This window comes from Leucoraja erinacea, chromosome 32, assembly GCF_028641065.1.
Source record: "Leucoraja erinacea ecotype New England chromosome 32, Leri_hhj_1, whole genome shotgun sequence".
In the NCBI taxonomy this organism is placed as follows: domain Eukaryota; kingdom Metazoa; phylum Chordata; class Chondrichthyes; order Rajiformes; family Rajidae; genus Leucoraja; species Leucoraja erinaceus.
In genome coordinates, this window is record NC_073408.1 from 1,250,686 (window position 1) to 1,278,152 (window position 27,467).

At 44.6% G+C, this 27,467-nt stretch overlaps 3 protein-coding genes across 5 annotated transcripts in view; all 3 read right to left on the reverse strand.

Moving 5' to 3' along the window:
- The window catches only part of kmt2a (lysine (K)-specific methyltransferase 2A), a 100,138-nt gene extending 97,233 nt beyond the window's left edge, over positions 1-2,905 (reverse strand). The window contains exon 1 of the mRNA XM_055660533.1: positions 2,691-2,905. Within this exon, the coding sequence (XP_055516508.1) occupies positions 2,691-2,873 (183 nt within the window). The 5' untranslated portion in view covers positions 2,874-2,905. The remainder of the gene's footprint in view (positions 1-2,690) is intronic.
- Positions 2,906-10,283: 7,378 nt separating this feature from the next.
- atp5l (ATP synthase, H+ transporting, mitochondrial F0 complex, subunit g) lies at positions 10,284-19,482 on the reverse strand. Of its 3 annotated transcripts, none has more exons than XM_055660535.1 (3): positions 19,326-19,482; positions 12,799-12,959; positions 10,284-10,454 (listed from the first exon to the last, which is right to left on the reverse strand). In XM_055660535.1, the coding sequence occupies exons 1-3, from the start codon at positions 19,387-19,389 to the stop codon at positions 10,356-10,358; spliced, it is 324 nt and encodes a 107-aa protein (XP_055516510.1). In that variant the 5' UTR covers positions 19,390-19,482; the 3' UTR covers positions 10,284-10,355. The 3 variants fall into 3 exon arrangements, with proteins under 3 accessions (XP_055516510.1, XP_055516509.1, XP_055516511.1); XM_055660534.1 differs by having other exon boundaries at positions 19,299-19,404; XM_055660536.1 differs by lacking the exon at positions 19,326-19,482 and adding an exon at positions 16,677-16,751.
- Positions 19,483-23,957: 4,475 nt separating this feature from the next.
- Positions 23,958-27,467, reverse strand: part of ube4a (ubiquitination factor E4A (UFD2 homolog, yeast)) — a 34,581-nt gene continuing 31,071 nt past the window's right edge. The window contains exons 19-20 of the mRNA XM_055660537.1: positions 27,267-27,424; positions 23,958-27,161 (exon numbers count right to left, since the gene is read on the reverse strand). Of these exons, the coding sequence (XP_055516512.1) occupies positions 27,029-27,161; positions 27,267-27,424 (291 nt within the window). The 3' untranslated portion in view covers positions 23,958-27,028. The remainder of the gene's footprint in view (positions 27,162-27,266; positions 27,425-27,467) is intronic.

The window sequence follows — 27,467 nt, forward strand, 5'->3', positions numbered from 1 at the left end:
AAATGGCCTACCCCTTATTCTTAAACTGTGACCCCTGGTTCTGGACTCCCCTAACATCAGGAACATTTTTCATGCATCTACCCTGTCCAATCCTCTAAAAATATTATGTTTCTATAAGATTCCCTCTCATCCTTCTAAATTCCAGTGAATACAAGCCCAGTCGACCCATTCTTTCATCATATGTCAGTCCCGACATCCTGGGAATTAACCTGGTAAAGCTAAACTGCACACAATACTCCAGGTGTGGTCTCACTAGGGCCCTGTACAACAGCAGTAGGACCTCCTTGCTCCTAAACTCAAATCGTCTCACAATGAAGGCCAACATGCCATTAGCTGTCTTCACTGCCTGCTGTACCTGCATGCTTACTTTCAGCAACTGATGTAAAAGCACACCCAGGTCTCATTGCATTTCCCTTTTTCCTAATCTGATACCATTCAGATAATAATCTGCCTTCCTGTTATTGCCACCAAAGTGCATAACCTCATTTACCCACATTATACTGCATCTGCCATGCATCTGCCCACTCACTCACCCATCCATCCAAGTCACCCTGCAGCCTCACACTGCCACCCAGTTTTATGTCATTCGCAAACTTAGAGATGTCACATTTAATTCCCTCGTCAAAATCATTAATATAGATTGTAAATAACTGGGGTCCCAGCACCGAGCCTTGCGGCACCCTACTAGACATTGCCTGCCATTATGAAAAGGTCCCGTTAATTCCTACTCTTTGCTTTCTGTCTGCCAGCCAGTTCTCTATCCAGGTCAATACCTTACCCCCAATACCATGTGCTCCAATTTTGCACACTAATCTCTTGTGTGGGACCTAGTCAAAGGCTTTTTGAAACACCAGATACACCATCCACTGGCTCTCCCTTATCCATTCTACTTGTTACATTCTCAAAAAATTCCAGAAGATTAGTCAAGCATGATTTCCCCTTCATAAATCCATGCTGACTTTGACTGATCCCGTCACTGCTTTCCAAATGCGCTGCTATAACATTGTTAACAATCGACTCAAGCATCTTCCCCACTACCGATGTAAGGCTAACTGGTCTATAATTCCCCATTTTCTCTATCCCTACCTTTCTTAAAAGTGGGATTACATTGGCTACCCCTCCAGTCCACAGGAATTCATACAGTTATGTGACACACGTGACATTATGTGACATCCATCATGCAGCATGGATTGCAGGAAATGATCTACCTGCTCTTTGGAAGGATATTTAAGCAGATCTGAACACTGTAGACTTTAACATTTTAGTCACAATATAATTAACATAACATAAATTAGATTAATGCAACTTTGATGTCTTGGTATGTTTCCTACCCTTATCTGCTGCATGTTATTTCAAGGTGTTTTTCCTGCCACACTAAATTTTCATTCTAATTATAAACAATAAATAACTACGCATTTTACAATGGTACACCCCTACACCCATCTAAAAACACGTCACAAAATTTTATTTTCAGTGGTAAGCACCTTCATTAAAATGGATTTGACATCTCAAAAAGATTAAATCCAAAGTCCCTTGAAATGCTACCTCTGCTGGAAATTCAAGTCTGAGAACTATCTTTTTCAATGCTATCCCCCCACAAATTTAATTAAAAAATGGCACTCATAAGAAAAAAACTACCCTTCTTAAGATCCCAAGTACAACTAAGTGCATTATTCCTACCCAAATTGAGGCGATACACTTTCTGCAAAAAATGATTTGAGCATTATACAAACTGCTCAATATAACTGTTTGCAAAGAATTATGCTTTTTTAATTTTAAACACTGACAAAAGGGGCTTTCTCATTTTAAACTGTAACAATCTGAATTACTCAGGTTTCAATCTGAATCGAGTTATAACAGTATACTAAAATGAATCATACAGGCACTGAAATACTGGACAGCGGGGGTGTGGTTAGGAAAAGGTTGGCTAAGAATTCACCAAATTATAATGCAAACTTTACTCCCTGTCAACTGAAAAGCATGAGTCAAGGTTAACGGGACTGTATCAACAACTGCAACCCCCTACCACCCCAAAAAAAAGCTGCCTCCACTGGACGTAGAGAAAAATATAATTTCAGCGTGAAGTTGATGACCAGATATTTGCAAATGCTGCAAAAAAATACGGTGAATGGAAAATTAATGATGCAATTTTAAAATGCAGATTTGCATACATAGGCACTAAAAATAAGTGGCATGAAGTGAGTGCAAGGACGATATATAAAAAATGCTGAGCTGAATTTGCATCATGAACATGATGGCGGTCGCTGGAGGAAAGCCCGCCAAACAGGTGATTAGAAATGCAGAAGGAGGCAGGCTGCAACTCCAGCTCTGGGCAGCTCAACGTTAATGTATATCGCAATCCTATATACAGATATAGATATACTTTTTTTTACAAAGTGGAACTTTAACAGAGAACACATTGTGAATAATCCTGGCCTTTATTTTTTTGCTGCCCCCCTAAAGAATGCGACCACCTCCCTCCCTCCCTCCACTGTTGGTGGCTGGATGTCAGATCTGACTGTCACACGGGCAGCTCCTGCTCCACACCAGCTTCGCACTCACTCAGCTCTCCTCCCCACTCCACTCCACACTGCCACAGTTTATTGCCCCGTCCAGTCTTCAAAAAAAAAAAAAAAATGGACTATCTTGTGAGAAAAAATTTCTCCCCCCTCTTCTGAAAAAACATTCACCTCACTGCTGCTGCTTTCTCCGAAGAGGTCGTGGAACTTGTGGAGGTTTTTGCCGATAGCGGCAGAGACTGGCAGTGCGGCGTCGAATCCGTGTTTAAAATCCTTCTTCAAGCCCAGGATCCGTGAACGTCCTGATTTTTTCCAGGGCCGAGCTGGGAAGCGAGTCCGAGCTGTGTGCGCCATTTTGGGGAGTCTGTTTGTGTGTGTGTGTGTGGGGGGGGAGGGGGAGGAACGCCGCCCCGCAATCTGAATTCAACAGCAACCGCCGCGCAGCTGCCGTCGCCGGAAGGCAACTACCACATTCAGCTTCCGGGGCCGGAGGGAGGAGCCGTTCGGAATGCACCAGAGAGACCCGCTCACCCCGCAATCTGAATAGCGCGGCACACAAGCAACGGGACTGTTGAAATTACATTATCCAGGATCCCGGGCCACAGTGGGAGGGATTTATTAGCCAACCCCAACCCCTGAATTGGAGAGCCATGGATACACGTGTTGATACAAGAGGCGACGTTAAAATTCAGCCTACTGTGCCCCCAAGGAAAACCACAGGATGCTGAATAAATAATCGATCCGTCGAAGCTGGCCCTCGCAAAAGTATACAATAATCAGCATCCAGGGCTGACACCATTAACCCTGTATCAGCATAGTTCAGCACTTAGCGGTGGTAAATAGGCACGATTTTTAATATACACGAGTCGGGCACTTGGCCACATTACGACATCGTTATCTCTAGAGAATAACCTAGAGATGATACGGCGTCAACTAATAATAATTCAGCGTTATACACGGTCCGGGGTCCACGGGGAATTCTGGAATTATGAATTACTCTAAAATATTAAATGTATAACAAATATAAAATAACTGCATGGGGTTTTAAACGGAGTGGGGTTTTTAGAAACATTACATAGAACGCAGCCATTCCAAAAATGTCATGTTAACATTACGTTTTCTTGTGTTCTGGATACAAATTGCAGTTATGACACATTTCTGGCGTGAACACAGACGGAATAAATAAAAACGCGCCTAATGGAAGTTATTTGAGTTAGAATATCACCAGTGTCCAAATGTAACACTTCTGGTACTCGCACTCCAGCTGCCTGTATGCTGTGGCGCAACTTGGAAAGCATCAACGCAGAGAGGGGAAAAAGGGCTGGGCTAAGATGCAAATTGAGAGGCAGACGCTTTCAAAGTTAAACACAGGAACAGATGGAAGCCCCCCGCCCCACACACGCACACCATCAGCTATTGATAAGAGGAGTCTGGACGCAGTGTCCCCTTCGCGGCCTGGGAGAACGAGTTTTAATTTTCCATTGACAGCAAAGTGACTGCCTTCTGTTCACCCGGAAATCTAAAAAAAAGCTGCATTATAGTCAATTCAAACGGTACCATGCAATTCTTGTTGGGTGGGAAGCACATCGTTATAGCCACCTGCCGAGATGACGTTAAGAAAATACTATTTTTGCATAACGTGTCTAGAGATTTCAGTCAGGACTTAAACCCTTCAATGCAATTCAGTTCTGCTATCCCAATCCCCCGTTCTGAACTGGGCATGGAGCTCAGAAGTGGGAGGCACAACCTCTTCGTTTTAAACACGGGTGGGACAAGAATCGTTATGTAGCACCCACCTGGCTCAGATCAACCTAGACCTGTTGGTTTTAATTCTTTCCAAGCAGCTCGTTTTCCTACAGATAGTTCATGCCCTAAAGGCTAGAAATGGCTGTATAAGCAGGGGGAAGTATCAGTTATTTTGTCAATTGGATACATTGCTACAGTTTGTTTACTCCAATAATATCCTTTGGCATTATCAGGTCTCGACTACAGTATATACACATTCCAGGTATATTATCTGCTTTCTGAAGCAAGTTGAAGGATACAAATAAAGAAAGCGAAGTTCTGGCAACATTTCTATTGGAAATATGTAAACAGAAACACTGTATTCCCTCCTCACCATTCAAAGTTCCAGAAAATAAAATGGCTAATATACAGTGCCCTCCATAATGTTTGGGACAAAGACCCATCGTTTATTTATTTGCCTCTGTACTCCACAATTTGAGATTTGTAGTAGAAAAATCACGTGGTTAAAGTGCACAGTGTTGGATTGTAATAAAGGCCATTTTTATACATTTCGGTTTCTCCATGTAGAAATTATAGCTGTGTTTATACTTAGTATATGGACTCACTGAGATGTGCTGTATTCATGCCTGCTATATTCTGTTGTGCTGAAGCAAAGCAAGAATGTCATTGTGCTATCTGGGATATATGACAATAAACTCTCTTGACTTGACTAGACCCCCCCCCCCCCCCCCCCCCCCATTTCAGGGCACCATGTTTGGGACACAGCAATGTCATGTAAATGAAAGTAGTCATGTTTAGTTTATTGTTGCATATCCTTTGCATGCAATGACTGCTTGAAGTCTGCGATTCATGGACATCACCAGTTGCTGGGTGTCTTCTCTGGTGATGCTCTGCCAGGCCTGTATTGCAGCCAGCTTATGTTTCTTTTGGGGGCTAGTCCCCTTCAGTTTTCTCTTCAGCATATAAAAGGCATGTTCAATTGGGTTCAAATCGGGTGATTAACTTGGCCGCTCCCCGCTCATTTTTTAGCTTTGGAAAAACTCCTTTGTTGCTTTAGCAGTATGTTTGGGATCAACTGTATATTGCAGTTGTCCATGAGCATCAGTAATCTTCAGATCTCAGCTATTTCTTCAAGAGCTAGAATATTTTGAAAATATATAGCCTACACAGCATGGCAGATGGGGAAAACACCAAAGTATCAAGTACACACACCTTCCTTCACTATTAGAGGAATTTATCATATGATCCCTTCTCTCACAAAAGACAATGGGAAGAAAGCCAAGAGCAATTAGAACAGTATTGACTCCCGAGGGAGTACAACTGATGGCACAGGCCAGGACCTAAATTGCTACCTTGCTAATTACCAAAACAAAATAATTTAAACAGTTTGTGGGCACCACAAATGTAGGGGAGACGCATTACATATACGTTTGCAGATGATATAAAACTTGGCCATATGGTTGGCAGGGAAGAGGAAAGCAGTCAGCTTCAGCAGAAGTTACATCATCTGGTTAGATGAACACAGAAGTGTCAAACAGAATACAGTCCAAAGAAAAGTAAGTAATACACTCAGAGAGTAGCAACAAAACGAGGTAATGAATGATGATAATGAGATGCAGAGTGTATGGTTACAGGTGCTGAAAAGATATCAGGGTCTATTGATAACTACAATTAAAGAAGCATATAGAACATTTTCCTTTATTCGGTGAAACTAAAACCTAGATGCAGAATTGTGTTCAATGCATGTTACACCATAACTTAAGTATATGTATAGTTCTAAACCCCACATTCCGTGAAAGGTTTGATTCCATCAGAGAGAGGTTGCAGGGATCTGAGGACTGCAAACCCATAAACATGAAAAAATATAGGATATGCTATGGGTGTTTTCTTGGGAGTTTCTTCAAAAAAATAAATAGGGGCACATTTCCTTTAACTGAGATATCAAAGATTCAAATTAATTGGTAGAGGGAAGAGTTTATTGAAAACCAAGAAGCTAGCAGGGGTCAGAACCTCACTGATGTTAAGGCTGGTAGAGGCAGAAACTTGCACATCATTTTAAAATGTCTGGATACTTTAGAAGAACCAAGGGAATTGGATCAAGAACTGGGATTAGGTTAGATATGCAAGAAAGAACTGCAGATGCTGGTTTATATCGAAGGTAGACACAAAATGCTGGAGTAACTCCGCGGGACTGGCAGCATCTCTGGAGGGAAGGAATGGGTGATGTTTCGGGCCAAGGCCCTTCTTCAGACTGATTAGGTTAGATAGTTCTTTATAAACCAGAAGACAAGATTCCCTTGTTCTGTCTTGTAAATTTTCCTTGAAAATTATTTGTTAGTACTTACATGAATTTGAATGGTTTAATTCTCATAATAATATCATTGCCTGAAAGCCAGTTACAACATGCTCCAATTTCAGATATCCAGTAAAATGTTCTTAAATGACCATGTATAAAAGCTGGAATACAACACCAGCAGGTTAAATTGGTCATTCCATAAAACAAGTGGGCCTGAACTTAAAATAAACACACGCTGTAAATAATTCAAGATAGTAAATGTAAGTATACATGATCAACACACGGTTAGCAGCCACAACAACCTCTAACTCAAGATCAAGATTCAAGATCAAGATTCAATTTAATTGCCATTTGGACCCCTTGAGGTCCAAACGAAATGCCGTTTCTGCAGCCATACATTACAAACAAATAGACCCAAGACACAACATAATTTACATAAACATCCATCACATCGCTGTGATGGAAGGCCAAAAAAACTTCTCTCCACTGCACTCCCCCCCCCGCCCCCCCAATGTCAGAGTCAAAGTCAAAGCCCCCGGCTGGCGATGGCGATTGTCCCGCGGCCATTAAAGCCACGCCGGGTGGTGCGAGGTCGCACACCGGGTCTTGGTGTTGGAGCCCCCGGCGTGCGCTCGCAGAGTCCCGCGGCCATTCCAAGCCGCGCGGGGCGGTGATGTCAGGCCCCGCTCCAGGAGCTCAACAGGACCAAGGGACTAGTCATTGATTTCAGAAAGGGGAAGTCGGGAGACCACATGCCAGTTTCCATTGTTGGATCGGCAGCTTTAAATTCCTGAGCATGAACATCTTGGATGACCTGTTCTGGGCCCAGCACATAGACAAAATGACAAAAACAGCATGCCAGTCTTTCTACTTTTTTTTAGAAATTTGAAAAGATTCGGCATATCACCGAATACTCTGACAAATTTCGACAGATGCACTGTAGAAAGTATCCCGACTGTTTGTATCATGGCCTGGTACGCCAATTGAAACACACAGGGACACAAGATGCTACAGGGACTTGGCCTGATCCACCATGGGCACAGCTCCCCCCCCCACCATCAAAAGAATCTCCATGTGGTACTGCCTTAAAGTAATGGCAGAAAATGCTGGAGTAACTCAACGGGACATGCAGCATTTCTGGAGAGAAGGAATGGGAATCAGACTTCTTCAGCCTGAAGAAGGGTCTCGATCCGAAACGTCGCCCATTTCTTCTCTTCAGAGATGCTGTCTGTCCCGCTGAGTTACTCCAGCATTGTGTGTCTACCTTCGATTTAAACCAGCATCTGCAGTTCTTTCCTACACATTAATGTAATGGCATCTATCATCAAGTATCTCCATCGTCCTCTTCTCATTGCTAACATCAACTATCACAATGTGCAGAATGCTTACGTTACACACAATCTGCTATGAGATAATTCCTTTTCCTACCACTATCAGATTTTTGAAACAGCCCACACATCTGACCTTGACAACAGATGACCTCTTCAATCCCATGGACTTTTTTAATTTTAATTGTTTTGCACTGCTGTTTTGGTTTTTTGCAGTCCTATTGTTATTGTCTTGCAGAATTTCTGGTAATTTTATGTCATTATAAATTTATGGAAATTAATTGTTTGTGTTTGTCTAGGATGCTTCTGCATGCAAGATACCATATGCGGATATGACAAACTCGATTTGACTTTATTTGATGTTTGGACTGCAAGAGAGCATCAAATCACATATTAGCTTCAGCAATGTAACATTGATCCCCACCAATGTTCAATGGGTTAATCAACAATTATATTAAGCCAATGTCCAGTTTTGAGTTTCATTTATGTAGTTAGTTGGTCTCACAGACCCTGGCCAAGGGAACATGACAAGTGTTATACTTTTTACTATACAGATAACGAGAAAGGCCGGTGTCCTGAACCAAATCCTGCAGGAAAGTAGAGTCTAATACTTACTAGGCTGCAAAAATGAAAAAAAGAAAATCAGCCTTAGTAATTGTCCTTTCCCTTCTATTTAAAAATTGTACAAAAGCAAAAATCATTTAGGTGATACTGAAAAGGCTGGCAGCCTCATGAGCCATTCAATAGCAAGCACTCACTATCTACAAACAAATTGGGATGATAAAAACATGATAAAGTCCAATGCCAACAAACGTAATGAGCTATGGAAGAAGTCAGGGTGAGGAGGAAATACTTGAGTAAATTGTGACTTGTTTCCTTTTTCATCTTGAACAAAAATTTTCAAGTTATATTTAAAGTAATCAAAGTGCCACAGCATTTTCACCATCTCTACTTGGGTGACAATTTTTATGAACCTGGTTTCAACTGTGCCTATAATATTGCAAAGAGAGAAAGATGATACTCACCCAGAAACATCTTTACAATTTGCTATGATTTGTTTGAGAACTTACATGACCTCCCAACTTGCACAGGACCTAAAAATGCAGAACCTCTGTTTTCCCCTGCAGATTTTTTACATCCCAGGATGTCACCTAATCACTACTCAAATCGACACGTGGCAATTAATCCTGGCTTCTTAAGGGTTCAGATGGTGGGGAGTTAGGAAATTCAGGTAGGTTTTCATACCTGGCAGAAATTCACATGCTCAGTCATGTTTTGTACATAGCTCAGCAAAAGGAAAAATTCTTCACCACCCACACATATTATTTCACATTGCCCCCGTCCACCAAGCACAACCAATCCAAAAACCTGCTAATAATTCTGGTACAGGATGTTAAAATGCAAATTGAAAAGCATAGTGAATATATTCAAGTTTTGGCAAAGATAATAATATTACATTTTCATATTAGTTAATTAGTAGTCAATTGCTTCAATCTATTTCCCATCATGAACATCTTCCTGAAAACGGACAGTTTTCCATAATGATGCACAGCTGAGAAAGTAAGGCTCGCCTTCAAAAAAAAATCAGCATTCACCAATTAACACGAGGAAGACACCTGTTTTTTTTTGTACTCATTTACTCCCTCCATCCCCCAACTTTAAACCGGGCCAAAAATAGAATGATCAGCTTTTTTTGTTTACCAAACCCAAATATTTGACTTACCTCAGCTCACAGCAATTCCAGCTAATGACAGCCCAGCAAGGAGGGCATACCAATAAATCAAGAGCATAAATACCCTTCCTTTCCTAAAACTTCCAAAGATTAACAATTCGGAATCCATTTCCATTGATGGACCAAATAATACAATCAAGGAAAATGACTAACGTATCAACAATTAGAATTTACCAACATATTATACTTTGACCACTGGACATTAGTTATTTAAATAAATGTTTAAATGTTTCAGACATCTACTTTTGAGACTCCAGGGTTTCGGCCCGAAACGTTACCTATTTCCTTCGCTCCATAGATGCTGCTGCACCCGCTGAGTTTCTCCAGCACTTTTGTCTACCTTCAAAATTACAACACACAAAAATCAACAATGCTTCTTAAAAATCTGCAGACAATGCCAATGCAGCCCAGTGAAACTAGAACAGATGTGACCCTAATTCAAAGCAAAGTTTTCAGCAATCAACATACTGTTGCATTAGCTACAGTTCTACTTGCATTTTGACATGGCTGGAATGAAGAGCTTGTGCCTTCCGTGAAATATATTGGCAGTGTAAGTCTGCCCGTGAGTGCCATGGTACAAAATTATCCCAGCACACTCATCCTGACAAGCATAAAATGATTCATCAAAAGTGTAGTGCATGACACAGAAGGCAGTACCAATGTTTCAAGTGGTAATAATAGATTTATTTTGAATATTGTTACGGTGATCCATATACAATGGAATACAAGGGAGTTCAAACATTGTATCCGATCAAGCTTCCTCGGCCAATGACCTCACCAATGTAAAACCACATCAGGACTTCGGCGGCAACTAATGCATTCCTCATGGAATCCTGCAAAATAAATAGAAAAACAGGATGCAATCGTTATAAATTCAAATGCCTTAAGATTGTGGAAAGGAGAAATAATTTCTTATATCCTTAGAAAGAACTAGTTTAGAGTGTAACATAATACTGTAAGCCTTGAATTTAACATGGAAGGCAAATGTTTGGTGCTCAAGGACATCAAGTTTCCTGAATGTTGATTTGTTAATCTAATAGATTTATATGCAGTAAAAACTTCACCCCATTAAAATAAGGATTTTCATCACTGATAATTTCCAACATGAAACTACCCTGGAGATTCAAAATGCGATTCTCAAACTGTTATCTATTGTTGACATCTCCATTCATATGTAAATTAACCCCTTCAGCTGGTCTTTCTTTGCACCGCATAAATCCTAAAAATCACGGGAAACAGCTGTGTGTAAAAATCTTCCGATAAACAATTGTAAAGATCCAATCATTAGCGGGGGAGGGGGACAGGCCCATTTTGCATCATTCATCGAGCACTCACACAAAATTGTGCAGCCATGACATTTCAAAATCCTAAAGTTGGATCGTCCGATACTTGAATTTTATCAATGTTCCACACAAGATGAGATACAAACATCACATTTACAGTTTATTTAGATCATTATTTAACCAGTCCCTATTTGACAACCTGCAATGTCAGCTGGCAAGAGCAGATGGCATCGACCATTTACATATGAATGAAAAGGACAACAATGACAGACTTCAAAGTCTGAAAAATAATATCTTCCCACAGAAACGGAATGTCTTGACAATGTTCTCATTAATCTCAAATTAAGGAAAACTATTATAACTGATTAGCTATGGGAAGTCAAGAAATTGTGAATAATATACTTGCATCATACCATTGTAGCTATGGGATTGCACCTTGTGAAGAATAAATACCACTTCTACCAAGAAATTACTTATATTGAAAATAAAAACGGATGTCCATACTTTACACATGGGTATGTTATTTAACAAAAAATCAATATGAGAACTCATGAAATACAACTTGAACGAGTAAGTTTGGGAATCATTTGTAATACACCCCCTGTGCAACAACTGAGAAGCCAGGGTGCTAGTGTTAAAGTTCACAAAGATTTCATTATCTTTTCTCCACTTTATAGGGAAACAATTCTAGGGGGATCAGTGGGCTAATTCAGCCTTTTCCAGAATAGAGAACCTGACAACTTGAGGAATAAGAGACAGGTCCATGAAAGAGATCATACTACCTTTCCATCCATACATATCTCAGTAGGAATTATTTGATAGCAATGAACAAAAACACTGGCAGATCTCTTCACACAAGGACACCACCTATTCTTATTATCTGCTCTGCAGTGGAGCTTGGCTAGTTCACCAGCAAACGCATATCAAGATTAGAACAGCAGGGCTCCATCCGACACAGGTGGTACAATTTTTCATCAGGTTACTTGCAACATTGGTTTAAAGTAAAATAAATCATTTTACATAAGAAAGCGTTAAGATTATGTGATAGGTGCAGAACTAGACCATTCAGCCCATCAATTCTACTCTGCCATGGCTGATCTATCCCTTCGCCCACACCCAATTCTCCTGCCTTCTCCCCATATTGCCCATCAGTCTTGTCTGATAGCTTTGAGATTCCACCGTGTTAAAATAGCTCTGTATTACACAATAACAACTTCTTGGCACTGTCAGCCGAGAAGCATTATGAAATTATACAATTTTAATGGTGTCCAAGATTTGTCCCATATACCATTAAGTCCGAGTAGAGAAAATGTCTAAAAATGCACAGAGGATCCTTGGGTTTGCTAATAGACCCAGGTAAAAGAACAAGCTATATAAAATCATTACAAAATGCTGGCTGGGCACTAAATAAAATAATGTGGCTACATCCAGTATCACTCTTTATTAATGATGACAACCCCTTAAAATATGAGAGAATGTCCAATGATACTAACAATAAAGCAATTGCACATGGAGTGATTAGGGACAACAAAGCCCTTTTCTTTGTGAGAGTTGATAGTATTTAAAATATTTCGATGGTTTAAAATAATTCCACAGCCAGAGAGATAAGTAAATAGATTTAGAGCAACTGGGCAATGGAATAAATATAACTTAATTGTAAGAACGAGCTGCGATGCAAGGGCTGCAAATTATTATTTTTTAATTAACAACATAAATATTTGAATGAAAGCATTGGAAACCATTCAGTCAAGTGGCTGCACAATACTGAACGGTTGAAGATTAGATTCAATGTGGAAGCCAATTTGATGAGTAAGAAATTACTGCAAGCAGCAAGCACTTTTATGCATACATTGAACCTGCTACGATTAAAAAGTACTTCTCAACCCTTAGTTACCTTGACAGTAATTTGTTTGTAACTCCCAGCCTTGAATGATGCAACAAGGCCCTTGAAGCTTTCAACAGCCACTGGGATTTCACCAGGAGTTGGAGGAGACAGCTCTACTCGAGCATACTTCCAAAAGGTTGCTAGACGAGGCCTTGAGTACTTCACGGTAGCTGCAAAGCAAACATGCAACCAGTTTGGTAAGAATATGACACCACCAATGAAACACGGTAACAAATAGATACACTCAAACATGGAAAAATACAGCACAGCAATTACCTAAAAGGAAAAGGTTTAGGATAACCAAAATAAAACATTAAGAAGAATTTTCCAATAAAAACTACAAACCAACCAAAGTGGGGAATTCAATCATTCCTCTTTTAGACATTTCCCAAAGATCCTGATGGCAACTACCCTTCCAGTGCACAAAATTCCCGCTGGAACTCTCTGCCACAGAGGGTAGTTGAGGCCAGTTCATTGGCTATATTTAAGAGGGAGTTAGATGTGGCCCTTGTGGCTAAGGGGATTAGGGGGTATGGAGAGAAGGCAGGTACGGGATACTGAGTTGGATGATCAGCCATGATCATATTGAATGGCGGTGCAGACTCGAAGGGCCGAATGGCCTACTCCTGCACCTAATTTCTATGTTTCTAAAATGCTGGAGTAACTCAGCAGGATGGGCAGCATCTCTAGAGAGAAGAAATGGGTGATGTTTCAGGTCGAGACCCTTCTTCACACCTATTCCTTCTATCCAGAGATGCTGCCAGTCCCGCTGAATTACTCCAGCATTTTGTGTCTACCTTGGTACAAAAAAGAGCTTCACTTCAACCCGTGACTCTTCTCTTTACACAAGTTCACAAAGCAAAGAACATATGCAGCATGCTTATGATTCAATAATCTATGGCGCTTTTTCCCAACAAATCGCCATTTTTTGTCATAAATGCATTTCTTTTGCACTCCGAACCTGAAATGTTGCTATCCATGTTCTCCACAGATGTTGCCTGACCCGCTGAGATACTCCAGCACTCTGTGAAACGTCACCTATCCATGCTCTCCACAGATGCTGCCTGACACGCTGAGTTACTCTAGCACTTTGTGAAACGTTGCTATCATGTTCTCCAGAGATGCTGCCTGACCCGCTGAGTTACTCCAGCACTCTGTGAAACGTCACCTATCCATGTTCTCCAGAGATGCTGCCTGACCCGCTGAGTTACTCCAGCACTCTGTGAAACGTTGCTATCCATGTTCTCCAGAGATGCTGCCTGACCCACTGAGTTAATCGGGCACTTTGTGTCTTTTAAATCTTAGCGACACATAGTCATAGAGTGTGGAAACAGGTCCTTTGGCCCAACCTGCCTACTCCGACCAATGTGTCTCATCTACATTGTCCCATCTGCCTGCGTTTAGTTCCTATCCTTTTAAACATATCCTGTTATATCATATTTTAAACATGTACCTGCCTAAATGTTTCTTCAACATTGCAATAGTATCCGCCTCAACTACCTCCTCTGCCAGCTCGTCCCATACACCCACCCCCTTCACCTTAAACCTATGTTCTCTGGTTCTTGATTCCCCTACTCTAGGCAAGAGACTCTGTGTATCTACCCGATCTATTCCTCTCATGTAAAATATTTTTATACACCTCTAAGATCTCCCCTCTTGTTGCTGTCCTCCAAGGAATAGAGTCCAAGCCTGCTCAACGCCTCCCTTTAGCTCAGACCTTCGAGTCCTGGCAACATACTCAAATCTTCTCTGTACCCTTTCCAACTTGATGACATTGTTCCTACTACATGGTGCCCAGAACTGAACACAATACTCTAAATGCGACCTCACCAATGTCTTAAAAACTGCAACAGGACTTGCCAGCTTCTACACTCATGGTTTAAAAAAATACATGAACAGCCAAAGATGTACACTTACTGCAGCTATTAACTTCCCTCTGGTCAAGACATAATCAAACAATTACATGATATAGCATGTTTATGTCACTGCTTGTCTAAATTGATCATAACATCCTTCGTCGAATCCACCAAATTTTGCACTATTTTTCAATAAAATTATGGCCGATTTAATCTTTACTCTCAACTCCATTTTGCTGCCAGATTCTGATAACCCACAAAATCCAAAGTCTATGTAGAAATCAAATAAATATTCAATAAGTAAGGAAACATAAAATCCAAATAATTCACAACCTTGAAAATAAATTCCAGTCACACTGCAGTCTTGTGACGTCCCAACACGGACTTCCATCTGTATATATGTATATATGATATATGTATATATGTCCCCCCCCCCCCCATCTCCCTTCTGTTTTTTTTTCTGTTTCTTGTTTGTTGTGCTAAATTGTATGTATGCACTGAGTACGAGCAGCTTTCAGTTTCACTGTACATGTATAGTGACAATAAATGGCATATCTAAATATCTATCTTGTGGCCAACTCCTCGTAGTGAAATCTTGCACTCCAAATCTGGATTCCTATACTTAGTAAACATTCTTGCAGCAATATATTCTATCAATCCCCCTCCTCCATATAAACCAATGAGAACGCCACTTGATTTTCTGAAGACCAAAAGACACAAAGTCATTCTGCCCAATGTGGGATGATTTGAGGCTACCAAACTTAGAGAATTTATTGTTCATACCATTGGTATGTAAACTACCCAAGCGGAATACAAGGCGATGTTCCTCTAGTTTGCATGTGGTCTCACTCACTCTGGATACTGCTCAGAAAGAACAGTATGGGAACAGGGAATTAAAACGGTTATTGACCTAGAGATCCAGTAGGCCTTAGCAGACATACTGAGCACAAGTGTTCAGCAAAACGGACATTGAGTCCACATAGATTATAAGGAGCTAACACCTCAGCAACAATCCCACAGCTATCTTGCAAGGTGCAGTTTATCCCCATTCATCCCTATGGAGTAACAAACTCTTCTCTTAATCATGGCTTTCAAGGGCATAGAAACATAGTAAATAGATGGAGTAGGCCATTTGGCCCTTCGAGCCAGCGCTGCCATTCAATATGTTCATGGCTGATCCTCCAATTTTAGGCTTTTCCCCCCATATCCCTTGATTCCCTTAGCTCCAAGAGCTTAATCTAACTGTCACAAGCCCCTGGCTAGGAGTTAGAGGTTTAATTTTACAACCCTCCCAACATGCAGTATGTACAAACCCCACGGATAATAAAGATTTTACTCCAGCAGCTGCACGGTAATGCAAAACATAGACCCTTGTTCTATTTCAACTAACGAACTTCAACATTCACATTACTACCTTGCCAGTATACTAATTTTTCACACAATTAAAAAAGCTCAATGACTGATCCATTTTGCAGGCTAGTCTTTGGGAAGGAACATAAATTCTGACATCACTTGAAAAATCTAAGTCCCGGAAATCAGCAAGGATTCACGCCAATCGTTATTTGGACAATGGAAATGAAAGGTTTAGAGGGACGGGCCGAACCGAACGAGGGCAAATCCAACGAGCTTAGATGGGGCATCTTGGTCGGCATGGACAGGTTGGCTGAACGGCCTGTTTCGGTGCTGTGTGACAATGACAAACAGGGGCCAAAGTGGCAGAGATAATCGAAGTCAGCCACGTTTACCCTGTCACGAAGAGGTGGCAGAGGGCAGGGAGGGGGTGGCAGAGGGCTCTGTCACGGGGGGGGGGGGGGGGGGGGGCAGGGGGTGGCAGAGGGCTCTGTCACGGGGGGGGGTGGGGGGGGGGGGGGGTGCCCAGAGGCTGCTCCCCTGTGCGCGCACCCGGCCTGGTTGCCATGGGCTCCGGCCTAGGGCTGTCGAGGGCCCGGTGGAGCCGCGGCGTTTCTGCCCCATCCCCGCTCCGGGAGCCGGGCCTGTAACCCCCCGGCCCAGCCCCCCCCCCCACATTACCGCGGGCCAGTACCGGGCCCCCCCACACATTACCGCGGGCCAGTACCGTCCCCCCACACATTACCGCGGGCCAGTACCGGGCCCCGTCCCCCCCACACATTACCGCTGGCCAGTACCGTCCCCCCCCCCCACTACAGAGGGCCAGTCCCGTCCCCCCCCCACACATTACCGCTGGCCAGTACCCCGTCCCCCCCACACATTACCGCTGGCCAGTACCGTCCCCCCCCCACATTAACCGGGGGCCAGTACCGTCCCCCCCCCCCCACACATTACCGCTGGCCAGTACCGTCCCCCCCCACACATTACCGCTGGCCAGTACCGTCCCCCCCCCACATTACCGCGGGCCAGTACCGTCCCCCCCCCCCCACACATTACCGCTGGCCAGTACCGTCCCCCCCACACATTACCGCTGGCCAGTACCGTCCCCCCCCCACACATTACCGCGGGCCACTATAGGCCACACATTACCGCGGGCCACTATAGGCCACACATTACCGCGGGCCAGTACCGTCCCCCCCACACATTACCGCGGGCCACTATAGGCCACACATTACCGCTGGCCAGTACCGTCCCCCCACCACACATTACCGCTGGCCAGTACCGGGCCCCCCACACATTACCGCGGGCCAGGTACATTACCGTCCCCCCCCCCCATTACCGCCCCCCCCCCCCCACATTACCGTGCCCAGTACCGCCGTCCCCCCCCACATTACCGCTGGGCCATACCGGGCCCGGGCCATTACCGTGGCCAGTACCGTCCCCCCCCCCACATTACCGCTGGCCAGTACCGGTCCCCCCCACACATTACCGCGGGCCAGTACCGGGCCCCCCCCCACATTACCGCGGGCCAGTACCCCCCCCCCCCCACATTACCGTCCCCCCCACACATTACCGCTGGCCAGTACCCGTCCCCCCCCACACATTACCGCTGGCCAGTACCGGGCCCCCCCCACATTACCGCTGGCCAGTACCGTCCCCCCCCACACATTACCGCTGGCCAGTACCGTCCCCCCCCCCCACACATTACCGCTGGCCAGTACCGGCCCCCCCCCCCCCACACATTACCGCTGGCCAGTACCGTCCCCCCCCCCACACATTACCGCTGGCCAGTACCGTCCCCCCCCACATTACCGCTGGCCAGTACCGGGCCCCCCCCACATTACCGCGGGCCAGTACCGTCCCCCCCCCCACACATTACCGCTGGCCAGTACCGTCCCCCCCCCCCCCCCCCCCACACATTACCGCTGGCCAGTACCGTCCCCCCCCACACATTACCGCTGGCCAGCCAGTACCGGGCCCCCCCCCACACATTACCGCGGGCCAGTATAGGCCCCCCCACACACATTACCTATAGGGCACATTACCGCTGGCCCGTACCGTCCCCCCCCACACATTACCGCGGGCCACTATAGGCCACACATTACCGCGGGCCAGTACCGTCCCCCACACACATTACCGCTGGCCAGTACCGTCCCCCCCCACATTACCGCGGGCCAGTACCGTCCCCCCCACACATTACCGCTGGCCAGTACCGTCCCCCCCCCCCACACATTACCGCGGGCCACTATAGGCCACACATTACCGCGGGCCATTACCGGGCCCCCGTCCCCCCCCCACACATTACGCGGGGCGGGCCAGTACCGGGCCCCCACACATTACCGCTGGCCAGTACCGGGCCCCCCACACATTACCGCTGGCCAGTACGGGCCCCCGGCCCCCCACATTACCGCGGGCCACTATAGGCCACACATTACCGCGGGCCACCAGGCCACACATTACCGTCCCCCCCACACATTACCCGCTGGCCAGTACCGTCCCCCCCCACACATTACCGCGGGCCACTATAGCCACACATTACCGCGGGCCACTATAGGCCACACATTACCGCGGGCCAGTACCGTCCCCCCCCCACATTACGCTGGCCAGTACCGTCCCCCCCCCACACATTACCGCGGGCCAGTACCGGGCCCCGTCCCCCCCACACATTACCGCGGCCAGTCCCGGCCCCCCCACACATTACCGCTGGCCAGTACCCCCCCACCCCCGCCCCCCACACATTACCGCTGGCCAGTACCGTCCCCCCCCCCACACATTACCGCTGGCCAGTATAGTCCCCCCCACACACATTACCGCTGGCCAGTACCGTCCCCCCCCCCCACATTACCGCGGGCCAGTACCGTCCCCCCCCCACACATTACCGCGGGCCAGTACCGTCCCCCCCCCCACACATTACCGCTGGCCAGTACCGTCCCCCCCCCCCATTACCATTACCGCTGGCCAGTACCGTCCCCCCCCCACACATTACCGCTGGCCAGTCCCATCCCCCCCACACATTACCGCGGGCCAGTACCGTCCCCCCACACCATTACCGCGGGCCACTATAGGCCACACATTACCGCGGGCCACTATAGGCCACACATTACCGCTGGCCAGTACCGGGCCCCCCACACATTACCGCGGGCCACTATAGGCCACACATTACCGCGGGCCACTATAGGCCACACATTACCGCTGGCCAGTCCCATCCCCCCCACACATTACCGCGGGCCACTATAGGCCACACATTACCGCGGGCCACTATAGGCCACACATTACCGCGGGCCACTATAGGCCACACATTACCGCGGGCCACTATAGGCCACACATTACCGCTGGCCAGTACCGGGCCCCCGGCCACCACACTCCGCACGAGCCGCCGCGCCGCTTCCGCCATCTCTACAAGGTCACCCCGCCCCCCCCGCCGCTAGGACCCCGCGTAGCCGCCCGTCGCCGTGCCTGCGCGCTCACCCGCCTCATATCCGGCGCGCGGGGTCCTGCAGGCGCGGCGCTGGCCACACCTCGCCCCAGGTTCACTCACAGGTGAGGGGAGCTGAATCAGGCCGTTCGGCCCGTCTAGTCCATTCCCTTGTGGCTAAAGGGATTAGGGGGGTATGGAGAGAAGGCGGGTACAGGATACTGAGTTGGATCCTTGCCTTGGAGGACGTACACAGTTCCCAGAGTATTATAAAGGACACTCCCTGTTTGAACTGTTGCCTCAGGCAGACGGTACAGATCTACAAGGACAAGGACAAACAGACTTTAAAACAGTTTTTACCCCACTGCTATAAAGGCACTAAATGCAGCCGGCAAGGAACGCACGGGCGATACATAGAAACATAGAAAATAGGTGCAGGAGTAGGCCATTCGGCCCTTCGAGCCTGCACCGCCATTCAATGTGATCATGGCTGATCATCCAACTCAGTATCCCGTAGCTGCCTTCTCTCCATACCCCCTGATCCCCTTGGCCACAAGGGCCACATCTAACTCCCTCTTAAATATAGCCAATGAACTGGCCTCAACTACCCTCTGTGGCAGAGAGTTCCAGAGATTCACCACTCTCTGTGTGAAAAAAGTTCTTCTCATCTCGGTTTTAAAGGATTTCCCCCTTATCCTTAAGCTGTGACCCCCTTGTCCTGGACTTCCCCAACATCGAGAGCAATCTTCCTGCATCTAGCCTGTCCAACCCCTTAAGAATACATACTAAGGAACTGTGTGTGGTACACTGTGAAATCGACAGAAGGATGGAGGGTTGGAGTGTTTATGCGTGGTGCTATTTTCATGATATTTATTTTAGTTGTTTATCTTTTTAATATTTTACCTTGTGTGTATCGTTAGCTTTTAGAAATGTTTGAATGGTGCACTAACTGGCTGACATTTTAAAATTTCGTTGTACATGGTTCATGTTACAATGACAATAAAGAAACTATTTTATTCTATGATCAGCCATGATCATATTGAATGGCGGTGCAGGCTCAAAGGGATGAATGGCCTCTACTCCTGTACCTATTTTCTATGTTTCTATGTATGTTTCCGCCATTCAATCTTGGCTCATCTCTGCCTCCGTTCACCTCTGTTCTGTAGTCATGTCTACTATGTTCTGTTGTGCTGAAGCAAAGCAAGAATTTCATTGTCATATCAGGGATACATGACAATAAACTCTCTTGAATCTAAATCAACTTTTCCTGCCTTCTCTCCCCATATCCCCTTGACATTCGAAGATATCTCTGCCTTAAAAATACCCCCTGTCTCGGCCTCCACAGCCCTCTGTAGCAATGAATTCCACAGATTAACTAGCCTCTGACTAAAAGTAATGGTTAGAGATGCAACCACAGGTGCTGCTTTATAGCAAAGATGTCCTAATTGTCCCCAGGTAATGGTTATAACATTAACTATTGATGATTGTATCCAGGCAATTGTTCCTGGAAGGTAGACAAAAGTGCTGGAGAAACTCAGCGGACGAGGCAGCATCTAATATGGAGCGAAGAAATGGGCAACGTTTCGGGCCGAGACCCTTCTTCAGACTGGACACAACTTCAATGTCTGACTGTACCTCATTCCAGGTTATGCCTCACCCGCTGAGTTTTTCCAGCATTTTTGTCTACCTTCTTAATTGTATGCGAGTAATTGTTCCTAGACACAACTTTCGCACAGTATTAAATCAATGGTAACTAAACCATGTAGCAATAACCAATTTTAATTATATTTTAAACGGCACATCAAAGTAGAAGCAGTTTTACTTTCAAAAGTAAAAAATAATTATTCCCGTTACCAGAGCCGTCCTGCACCGGGTAGGGAAAGTTTCCACACATTTGATGAAGGTGCCCACGTTCACTAAATTCCACTTAAATCCCCAACACTGCTATTATTTTACAGGACGCCAACGGCCAATATAAAGTGTAAATTAGGGGGCTTTCTATTGGGTCTCGTGCGCGGCTGTTCCGACTTCTGATCATATTTGTGCAGCCGATTTTTAAAAATAAATATGCTTCAAGTCCTTACCTAATTCAGTTCAACAAAACCTTTTTTCAGACATGCTATGGTGCTCTCCACCCCTGGGTGTCCCTGCATCTCAGTAAACACTCGCCATCCTCCAGCGCCACTCCTACAGAGGCTCCCATCGCCCACCCCCGCTGCTCACTGCCATACATCCCGGTGCCCAATGTGCCCGTAAGCAAAGATCATAGAGTATTTTTGCCCGTAAGAGCTTGGCTCATTGTTTACCCCGCTTCCGATCCACTTCTCAGCGAGTGGTGGGAGAGTTGATGGGTCAATGGCGCGGGGGAGAGAAATGAGCCAAATGTATGATCGCTGTAGATGGGTGATTGGTGGTCAACGTGGACTCGCTGAGCCTGGTTCTGAACCTCAATTATCCCACGACCCCGATTCCGGGAAGATTTTGCTTTGGGGACATGAGCCTGCAGATACAGGAACCTAGAGCAAAATAAAACATTGCTGGTGGCAGCAAGTGTGGGGGCAAGGAAGGCATGGGTCATGTTTCCGCTAGAGTCGATATCAGCGGTCACTTTAACGTGTGGGGGGTACTCGAGACTAGCGGCGTGTGGCTGACATCTCCGTCCACCAATAACCATGTGGAGTATGTTGACGACCTGGGATCTACCATGTACAGTGCCGCCTGAATCACTCCTTACAGGTACAATGGCTGGGAAACAAGGAACTGTCGATGCTGGTGACACATGATTAGGTGACCCGCGGAGTTACTCCAGCACTCTGTATCTGTGGCTCCACGCGGGTGGCGCGGTCGCTGTAGTTCACGGAGATTCACCTTAAAGGCGATGACAATGTTGCCTCACTGCGGGCACTCATCTACCCGACAGGGTTCGCAGGGCGATGCACCAACTAAACAGGCTGCCAGGAGTTGAGAAAATCACCGAAGAAATATCCTTTCATCGCAAGAGAGCATCTATCAGTGGATGGGTGGTGTTCGTCTCCACAAACAACAATGAACATTTTAGACAGCGAGTGGCAGGTAAACGTTGGCCCGAACAGCGGGCAGAATTAGTTCATATAGGGCCCATGGATCATTTCCATCCGCCCAGAGTTGTGAATCTGTAGAATTATCTGCCACAGAAGGCAGTGGATGTTTTCCAGAGTTATTTTCCCCAGGGCTAACGGAATCAAGGGATATGGGGAAAAAGCAGGTACTGATTTTAGATGATCAGACAATCATATTGAATGGCGGTGCTGGTTCAAAGGGCCGAATGGCCTACTCCTGCACCTATTTTCTATGAGATTAATCCCAGCGCGAAGAGCCCGAATAGCAGTACGTTTCTTCAACGTTAATACATCAGCGTGGACAGTTCTGGTTCTGAATTAGTGTTTGATTCCACAACTAAAACGAGATACTACATTTAAGCTAATACTGTGGCGAATTGCCACTCTTGTTCACAGTGATACATTTTCTGAACTGTATACAAAAATGAGTCCACTGTGCATTGGTACATGACAAATAAAGTGATAAACTTCATCAATTCTAGGAGCAGAATTAGATCTTTCGGCCCATCAAGTCTACTCCGCCATTCAATCATGGCTGATCTATCTTTCCCTCACAACCTCATTCATCTGCCTTCTCCACATAACACCCGTACTAATCAAGAATCTATAATTCTCTGCCTTAAAAATATCGATTGACTTGGCCACCACAGCCATCTGCGGCAATGAATTCCAGATTCACCACCCTCTGACTAAAGTACCTATTGGATATTGTACATCAAGTCGAAGAGAACCACCCATCTTCCAGGGAGAAAAAAAACTACAGCGAATGTTGCTTTTGGTCATCCTTACCGCACTTGCCATGGCTGTGAGTATATGCAAGAGACTGGCCGGTATGACAAAAGTGCAGTGCGCTGGGTTCCATCACTAGAGGTAAAGCAGGATTTTTTAAATGTCCCTGAATAATGCAAGTGAGCTCCACTTGGCTTGTTCATGGCCTTTAGGACAATAGATGCTTGGATTTGACAAAAAAAAACTATCTATAATTGTACACTTTTACCATTCCTTCATATACACAATTACTGAAAGATGGCAGTAACTGCAGCCCCCTTTCTGTCCAGTAGGCCCGCCCAGGCCTGCCTTTTCGATGTTGGGACGTGAGGAGCTCAGCTTGCAGTCGGGTCACTCTCCTACCTGGTACATTTGAAATGGAACATTCTTTCTTTGCTCATCTAATGGTCAGGTGCAGGCACTGTAGGGTACAGCAGCATACTGGTGTGATGGGTTCCCTATTCAACAGGGATGGGGAGCAGCACCCCTGCAGAAGCACAGTGCTGCTCCACACTTGGTCTTGTTGGGGGAACCATTCCTTCCTCCCAGAGGATCCAAGAACACAACACCAACCATACTGTCCTTCCACAAGATGAGTCATGCTTGAGGAGGTAGTGATGGGAAGCATAAATAATGGACAAAGAAGTTTGAAAACAATATTGATCTACTTTGGCATTCTGATATTGAATCAAGTTTTTTAATGTACAATGGCTTCAATTTATGAATTCTTTCATGGCTTACATGTAAATTTAAAGCATTTCTGTGCATATGCCCTAATTTTTCAAAAAAAAAAATGGTGGGTTTTATTGAAATGACCAACAATAACCTCTTTCTCTTATGAATAATTAATATAATGGTCTTCACTCAGCGTGAAGATGATTAACAATGATGATTCTTCAGCCCGCCTGTATCCCAATCTCAGTATCTGCTGGCTACAAGAAATTAGGGTATCAAAATTGTAAAACATAGCAAGCAACTACATGTCTAAACTAATGCAGTCACACAGAGAGTCTTAAACCCAGTCTTTCATTCAGCATCCTGTCAACTGCAGAACAGTGAATGAGCTATTGATAACAACAAGGATGCAGATGTGAAAAAGCTGTTGAAAAATAGCTCATCCATGTACAATTCACATCTTAGAGGAAAGGAACTTGTATACTATGAATAAACTTCCTGTGAAAACATTTCTATGATTGTTTAAATCTCACAAATTCAAACGAACAGATGTCACACTCTTCCCTATTCAAACAATGTTCACAGGCAATTAGAAATATCCCAAAAGCAAAAATACTGCAGATACTGGAAACCAGGAACAAAATGGGAAATGCTGAAAGAACTCAGCAAGTCAGAAAGTACCTGTGGAGAGAGAGACAAAGTTAACATTTCAGGTCAACGACCTTTTATCAGACACCATGGACCCAGCAGGATGCCTCCAGTTGTGTACAGCACAAAGTCAGACATAACGGAAGCAAAGGAGATTTATGCTCGGTTAACTGAAGTAATGCAAATTTATAGCATTCGCTTTTAACCAAATGAGGGTAAAACAAGATCAACTTCTCTTCGACAATAAAGGCTACTTTTAATCTTGCAGCAATCAGGAATTCCTCTACAGATGAAAGTAATGAATCAAGTATTTGCATTTTGTGGTTTTGCCAATCTCCATCTCCACAAATCGCCATAGAAAAATGGAAAACAGTCAAACAATATCAGACAAAGAGAAAGGATAAAAAGCCCAATGGAAAATCTTCTCAAATTTTCCTTCAAAGACCCCCCAAAAAAATAGGGAGGTCAGTGTGCCCTACCTTATCAGAACATGTGGACTGTGGCAGCCCGTAAGTGGCGTTTTAAGGCAATAATTGGGGCAGTGGGTTTAAAATTTGTGTGCATAAATTAAAAAATCAAGTAATCAGGGTAAGGCCAGAGTGTTTTGCAGCCTGTAGAATCAACATTCCTCAGCTCTGGCTCATAACTGCACACCACCACCCAAGTACCACTAAATACACAAAAACATTTGGAAAAAAAAAAACATTATTTTGTGTTACCCTCATGACGAATCTACAGCACTTTACAATATAAAGAACACTAAATACATTAAATAACCTTAGCCATTCCGTTAGATCCACGGCTCAAGATTTAGAATCATGTTGCTGTTTATTTGGGGAAAAATGTCAACAACCAATAAACCTGACATTGACCGGTAACGTTTCCACAAAGTTGGGCATTCATACCTCTGATGGCATTCTTTGCATTAACCCAGTATAATCTAGGTGATGTTCACTTATTGCAGTATAAACTTGCAGAACTAACTCCCTTCCTCATTGATGAAATGGGGCAGAGTCAACTGACAACTTGGAAATAAGCAGTCAATGATAGCACAATCTTTCAGGACAATGAGCTGGAAGAGCAAAGGGATAGCACAGAAATCTGCAAAGAAAAAAAAAATCTTGCACATGAACTGTATTTTTGGTTAGAAAACTGTTTAAATTCCCTAACAGGCATAACAAGCCTTGCGCCTTTTGTTGTGGTCTTAGGGTGAGAAAGCATCACAGAATGGAAACAGCGTTATTAAGCGGCCAAAGCCAATTCAGGAGCTGGAGGGGTTTTGTACCATCACTCACTTTCCAACAGGAAGTCCAATGGGAAGGGACAGGCTGAATTCCAGAAATTTAGTTTTCATTTGGCTCATGTGTCAGGGAGCAGAGTTAGTTTAAACAAAATTATTGAGCCTCTGCAAATTATATTAAGTATCTGTTGACTTGCAATTATAATTGATTTGTTTCTGTACACTAAACACATTGTTTTACAGGCGTTATGGGGTTGGGTTCCAACGTGCAGTACTAACAGCTGCATTGGAACACGCCAACATTTGGAGGGATTCAACCACACAAATGGACATCATAAAAAGGATTTTTAGATGTTCCTTAATGGAAATCCTGGCATGCAAGATGCAGTACCAGTCGAGTTTTTTCAAACAATTTAAGCGTCATGTCGGAAGTTATCCACCTTCAACTGTAGGTTAATTTTACAGAAAATGTACAATGGTATTAGTCTTGAGGCATGCATATTATAAAGACCAAGTTCACCAATGCTGGTGCATTATATTAGTCACTTCCCACTTTACACCCCTATAAAGCTTTTCTAGCTGGATAAGTAAGCATCCAGTCAATGTCTTAAAAGATGTGATTCTGATAAATTAAGAGAAATAAAAACACAGGCCTGGGAATGATGTTATGCTGCAGTAACCATCAAACTCCTTTTTCTGCTATTTCAGTGGACTCTCCAACCCATAGAATAAGTCAACAGGCCCATTGAAACAGCTGGAAAAAGAATTTCATAGAAGCATAATTAATGCTTGAAGATAAATACTGCACAGCATAATTTCAAGGTCACCAAATACACCAACTCAAACAGCCATTTTGTTAGCCATGAACTCCTCACTCATTTGACTTATGTTTCAGGCCTTCTCAAAGTATTGATTTCCAGTTAGCCAACTCAACAGGAAAACATCGAACACTATTTGCTAATGCTGGCAGTCGGTTGCTTAAGAGCAAAAGTGAAACTGTGCTGGGCCAAACTCTTGCACAGCTACAAGAACATTCCGTTAAATTGATTTGTACTGAACAAGAGTTGTGAAGATGGATTAAGATATGCCATTAAGTCCCTGGATAGTCCTTGTACACAGGCAGTCATAGACAGCAGTAAATGTCCCACAACTGCACACGTCATTTGTTTTTTTTTTTTGCTTTATCATTCTATGTCTGCCCATTTTGATCCTTCTGTCGTTTTCTTTCCGCCAGCCATTGCTGAATTTTCTCTCTTATTTCCAAGTTTGCTTTGATCTGATCCATTGTGAGCGGGCTACGGTTGAAAGGGTCAGTTTGGTCACTAAAACAAAAAATAAAAAATGGAATATCAACAGTTATTGGAAATCAAATCCATTCTTTAAAATTCAGTCATCAACCGTGGGCCGTGCAGATGAAAATTGCTTACCTGAGGAGGTGCCTGGCTATGGTTGACCTGTCCACTGTGACCCGGGAGGAGGGCAGTATAACTGGATCTACCATCAGAGTGCTCATTATAGGGTCGAGGAATTCATCTGGTGCATCGACAAATGCCTCCTCTTCTTGTTGCTGCAGGTCTGCAAGAGACTGATGGGCAGAACAAACGTCATTGTTGGTCAAGTTAGTACCA

What these genes read in the sequence shown, in the direction of transcription:
- atp5l (XM_055660534.1), bottom strand. Translation starts at nt 19,389, where the DNA reads ATGGCGGAAGCGGCGCGGCGGCTCGTGCGGAGTGTGGTGGCCGGGGGC. An exon ending in GTGGCCTATAGTGGCCCGCG is followed by an intron (nt 12,960 to 19,298) that starts GTAATGTGTGGC and finishes TTTGCTTTGCAG; the next exon opens with CTACCGTGAAGTACTCAAGG. An exon ending in ACAAACAAATTACTGTCAAG is followed by an intron (nt 10,455 to 12,798) that starts GTAACTAAGGGT and finishes TTTATTTTGCAG; the next exon opens with GATTCCATGAGGAATGCATT.